The following is a 6,000-nucleotide window of genomic DNA, read 5'->3' as shown; positions in this document are numbered from 1 at the left end:
ACTTTAACAACAATAAAAAACCCATGGTCTAATTATAATTTCATGTAAGATATGGTAGATGCTAAATTGAACAGATGAAAGAATAAATGTGATTTAGATAAAAACATAAACAATAAAAAGATATTAATTATATTTTTAAAAGTGCTCGGTATTTTATTCTTTGGGAAATTATAATAATTTAACTTTTAGTTAAGACTAATGTGAATCTTTACATCATCAACTATTTTAGGAACAATTATTTAAAATAAATAATTTTTTATTCATGACATTTATAACTAAATGTTAATATAGAAATTTAGACGCTTTCCAATTAAATTAAAATTTAACAAAGGATTAAATGCTTGTGCCGTGAAGTATTTTTAAGCGTTAAATTTTCTGAAACTAATAAGGGGGCTTTTAATATTAGATATTTTTTCATACGTATGTTTTCTAACGATGATTAAGAATCCTTGAAATTATTATTTTTTTTTATTGAAACAGCTAAACAATATTAAATTCCGTCGAAATGTTTATATAATTATTTTAGAAACTAAAAATAATATATCTTTTTAACTAAAATCTTTAATATTTTATCCTATTGAATAATTAAATATTTTTTCAATCGAAATTTTAGTTTAACTCAAGAAAAAAAATAGACATTTCATTTTTCTTTAAAAAATTGGTAAAAAAAAATATAAAAGTAATATATCTTCAATAAATATTTCAAAAAAAAAGTTAAATACAATATTTTTTTTTCACAACTTCGTATTATAAAAAGCAACATTAATTAACAAAAGTACAACAAGTTGTATCATTTAACCATATGGTCAGTGATGAAATCTTTTTTTTTTATCAAATGTCTCTGAAGTGTAAGCTGTTTGAAATTGATTTTAAAAATATAAATATACAGTTACTTGTTTTATTTATTCTGATAATATTTTCTTTTATATATCACTTTTTTTATTGTTATATGTATCTCTTATTTGTTTTTTATTATAATTATTATTATTTTGATGTTATCTGTTGTCACTTTCGAGTGGGATGAGCATTTGAAGTAGTGATCTAAATTGAAGATATAATATTAGTTTGAATAGTAAGTAGTGGTGGTGGTGTAACAGTTTTAGACCCAAATAATTAGGAGAATGAAAAGAAACGAAATGTCACACACTCCATTCAAACAAACTGTTCCTATCAATCCCAATTCCAAACACAAGAAAATCGAAGGACCAACAATTTTGCAAAATAACTGTGGTCTATACCACTGAATGCGATGTCCACTCTCTTTATCAATTGGACCCATCTACTCCCACACTTTTAAACTAAATTACAACTTCACTAATTCTTCATCACCATATTCTAAATCTATAAGGAAAACCAATCACTACATATGTTATATGATTTTATGAATTATCCTTATTTTAAGTCGTATAAATAAGATGATTCATCGTAATAATATTATCTTAACGGATTTTAGGTCAAATAAATTATAAACTCTTTTTCGATTGAGAAATTATTCTTCTGATACAATAAATATATAGTTTCACATTGTTTAGAGATCAGATATAGTTTAAACACAGTCTTCTTTCCTAATTCATGAAACGTCTTTTAAAAACAAAATTATAACGGAACTCAAAACTCCAAAAAACACGAAAAACGCTGATTTTTCTTACATTAAAGAAGGTGAAGGCATTAGTTTGTTGTTTTGTTAAAAAGAGTAGTTGTTATGAGTTTAGTGAGAGTGTTTGGATCCATAAAATAATGGCAGCAGTAGGTAAAACTGAGTCCAGCTTTTGGCCTTTGGATGCCTTTACAGTCAACCATCAACACCAGCCCCTTAACCATTTTTTGACTTCAACCTTAATCTGCTTCTTCCCATTAACTCAACCCAACCTCCACAACTTCAATATATATATTAAAAACTTTTCAAACTCTATAAATATTTTCTACCAAATTCTTATTATTCAAATAATACTTCTGTCTGGTAACTTTACATAGAAAATATAGTTCCATAACTCTTAAAATTATATTCAATTTTTAATTTTGATGTGATAAATTTATAAATAAATATATATAATTTTAGAGCTTATATGCATATATTATTAGTTGGTAAGTTAAAAAGCATATAGCACTCCACTTTTCTTGCTTTTGTTTCCACAATCGATAAATAAATAAATAGCTTCTTCTTGCATAAACTTGGTCACTTCCTTACGTAAATTCTCAAGGAAGAAACTCTCACCATAACAATAAGACTCTCTTTCACCATGCATCATCTCCTTCTCCTCTTCCTCTTCCTCTTCCACCTCGCCACCCCCTCCTCCGCCGCCATCGACACCTTCATCTTCGGCGGTTGCTCCCAGCCCAAGTACACGCCGGGTTCGCCCTACGAGACCACCGTCAACTCGCTCCTCACCTCGCTCATCAACTCCGCCGCCTTCGCCAACTACAACAACTTCACCCTCCCCGTCGCCACCTACGACACCGTCTACGGCCTCTTCCAGTGCCGCGGCGACCTCAGCAACGACCAGTGCTCGCGCTGCGTGGCGCGTGCGGTCACTCAGCTCGGCACGCTCTGCTACGCCTCCTGCGGCGGCGCGTTGCAGCTCGACGGCTGCTTCGTGAAGTACGACAATGCGACGTTCGTCGGGGTGGAGGACAAGACGGTGGTGACCAAGAAATGTGGACCGTCCGTTGGGTTGACCTCGGACGCGTTGACCAGGAGGGACGCTGTGCTGGCGTATTTGCAGACGTCGGATGGGACTTACAAGACCTTCAGGACGAGCGCGTATGGGGATTTTCAGGGTGTGGCGCAGTGTACCGGAGACTTGAGTCCCACCGAGTGCCAGGATTGTCTCTCCGGTGCCATCCAACGGCTGAAAACGGACTGTGGGCCCTCCCCCTGGGCAGAGATGTACCTGGCCAAGTGCTACGCGAGCTACTCCCAGAGTGGCTCTCACTCGCGCCCTAATAATAATGGTAAGCGTAAAAACTGCTCCACCGTGCGCGGTGGTGTGCTCATCATCCCTTGCGCCTTTCTTTGCTTGTGTGTTACTAATCATTTCTTTTACTTTTTATTTCTTTTTTTTAATTCTTTGACATAATTAATTAATTAATTAGAAATAATTGAGTTTGCTTACATAGTTTTCGAATTTCGTTTACATGATGTTACTTGCCACTTCGAAAAGGTAGTAAGTACGTTGTTGGGTGTGGAAACTGAGAACTGATCTGGCAACTCATAACGTCATTCAAACTCAATTTACTTCTACACTCTCGATTCTTCTTTTCCTTTCAAAAAAAATATTATTATTTTATATATTTTTGTGAACCTAACTTTTTATATAATTAAATTATAATTTTTAATATTATTATTTTAATATTTTAATATTATTTAATTATAAATTTATCCTTTATTATATACATTTATTTTTAAACACAACACATCAAAAGTTATATATAATTTTTATTGTCTTTGTGATATCATATTTTATGAGATCAAGATATGTATTTTAAATGGCGTGTTCGGTATTAGATATCCGACACTCTTATTATACTTGTAGGACACGTATAATGAAGTGTCAAATTTAAAAAATATTTGTTAAATTTTTTAACGATTCTAACACAATTTTAGAAAGAAAAAATACATTATTTATTATAAACTTAAATTTATTGTATAATTATATAATATATGGATTCATGTTACGTATTTGTGTTTGTGTCTGCATGTGTATTCGTGTTATATCAATATTCTATTAGTTATTTTTTAATATAAAAAAAAGAGAGATAAAACTATATGTTTTTTTTTATTATTTGATCAGAGAAAATATTATAAAATAGTTTTGTTAAAATTATATTTTCTTTCTCAGTATTTGTAGGCAACAAGGTGTCTTTTGTTTGGTTCGTTGGTATCATTTTTGTGTCCTAGATGGGAAATTTCCATTACGCCGTTAAAATTGTACGGGTCAGTGATGCGTTTACATTACTCCATTCATCCTTGAGCTTTAATTTACGTGAGTAAACTAAAATTCTGTTGAAACTATAAACAATAAATAAAATATATTTGATATTGTTTATAATAATATAATAATATAATAATATTTTTAAATTATAAAATAAAATAAATAAAATATTAATTTATTAAAATGTGAATTACATCATCACCCTTATTCAAAATTTTGTGGTTGTCATCATTTCTTCTCTCTTGAATGTATTATGTATCTGATTTTTCTATGTGCTTCACTGCTGCAGTGCTCCTTTTTATATCCTTTATAGAAAGTTATTCTTTAGGCTCAGCAAACGAGGAGAATAAATGATAATGGGAATATAAAAGGAAAAAAGTAATATTACCATTTGTCCTAATCCTAATGCCCCAAAACCATATTACACATAATACAGTAAGTAAGATCGGTGATGAAATTCTTACTGCAACAATTCCAACACTTATTTGACCAATTTTCTGACATAATATGAACAATGTAGATGACAGTAACCACAATGATGATGAGATTGAGAAGACACTCGCCATACTAATTGGACTCATTGCTGGGGTTGCTCTGATCATCGTTTTCCTTTCCTTCTTGTCCAAAGTGTGCGAAAAGCACAAAGGTATGGTTTTCGTGCTACTTATTACACATGCATCTAACTGTATTTTCTTCAAGTGTTTAATTTATCATTGTGACACATTTGTCTGAATTATGCAGGTGGTAAATAAAGAATATAATATGTGCACAGTTCTGGGATTGAACTCTGTTAGTCTCAAATTTCCTTTTTGTAATCAGTCCATCTTATTCTTATCTTCTAAGTTCCCTGCTTAGTTCCTTTTATAAAGAATACCAGTGAAGGTATAGATAGAAAGATGTTATGGAAAAGTTGTTCCATGAAACAAGTTACACAATGGGTTGCAATAAGGAGAAAAGGCTCAAAGATTCCACTCTCTATGACCATTCGTTTTCTTGTCTAGTGTCCACCACTGTGTACAAATACTGAAGAAGACTTTTAGTGAAAATTGCAGCATGCATGCTTTCTTATAGGCTTTGAGGGTATAATTAGAGTTTTTTCTTACTTTTCATATTAATCACCTCCAAGAGCCTTTACTTTCGATCCCAAAAGTGAGAATAAGAAAGGTTTGATGAAATTTCTGTCAAATCAGTGTCCCAGTTTATTATCATTTGCTACTTATCATGAAATGGTCATTGGTCCTTCTCTGATATCTCTTTACTCTGTTTGGCCATTATAATCATACCATACCAGATATGCTCTATGTGCTCATGCAGCTCTTAATTTATGACTTCTTTCTCTTCATCTTCTTTTAATAAATACAGATGAGAAAGTCATTGTAATCATTAGTTTCACTCATGGTTACTCTTCCTATCTAACTTCATCAGATATTCTGATGATGACAGAAAAATATACCTACTCAAGTTTTGACCGACCACCCCATAAATACCCTGTAATTTTCTCTACATACAATAAGAACAAGTCTTTTGTTAGATTAAAAATTTCCAACACACCTCCTCTCCTCAATATTGATACTGACAGATTGTATATGAAATAATATATTATGATCGATCCGATAATGGTGATTGGGTGATCTTATAAGTTCAACAAACATTTATTAAGATAGATTCAAAATGACTCTGTTACTGTATTCAAAAGGGAATTTTCATTAAGTGATGTAAAACTATCATAATGATCCGCAGTGAAGTGGAATTTTCAACTGAGATACCTTTTTTTCTGATAAAAGAAAACATTGAATAGTACCCTTTTTTTCTGATAAAAGAAAACATTGAATAGTGAGGAAGTAAGGATGCCAAATTATGATCTTGCAATGATTAAGGAAATATGATGATCACTCTATTATTTTACAATATTAAGAAATGGAGCAATGTGGCATTAACTTATTTAAGAGAAAAGAAGGAATATAAATTGATATAAGGTAGTAATAATTAGAGAAGCATGATCCACCTAAGCAAACAATGTTCACGAAATCGCTCCGGATTCTTCGTTCTTCTCTTCCCATCATCAATT

At 31.6% G+C, this 6,000-nt stretch overlaps 1 protein-coding gene across 1 annotated transcript; it reads left to right on the top strand.

The window, feature by feature from the left end:
• Positions 1–2,099: 2,099 nt before the first annotated feature.
• LOC137812943 (plasmodesmata-located protein 6) lies at positions 2,100–5,180 on the top strand. The gene is made up of 3 exons (XM_068615202.1): positions 2,100–2,952; positions 4,453–4,578; positions 4,674–5,180. Exons 1-3 carry the CDS (start codon positions 2,241–2,243, stop codon positions 4,682–4,684), a joined length of 849 nt encoding a protein of 282 aa, XP_068471303.1. The 5' UTR covers positions 2,100–2,240; the 3' UTR covers positions 4,685–5,180.
• The last annotated feature ends 820 nt before the right edge of the window (positions 5,181–6,000 follow it).

The sequence above is a fragment of the Phaseolus vulgaris genome, chromosome 2 (assembly GCF_000499845.2).
Source record: "Phaseolus vulgaris cultivar G19833 chromosome 2, P. vulgaris v2.0, whole genome shotgun sequence".
Lineage (NCBI taxonomy): Eukaryota > Viridiplantae > Streptophyta > Magnoliopsida > Fabales > Fabaceae > Phaseolus > Phaseolus vulgaris.
Note: the sequence above shows the minus strand (reverse complement) of the source record. Positions and strands in the feature narration are given on the sequence as shown.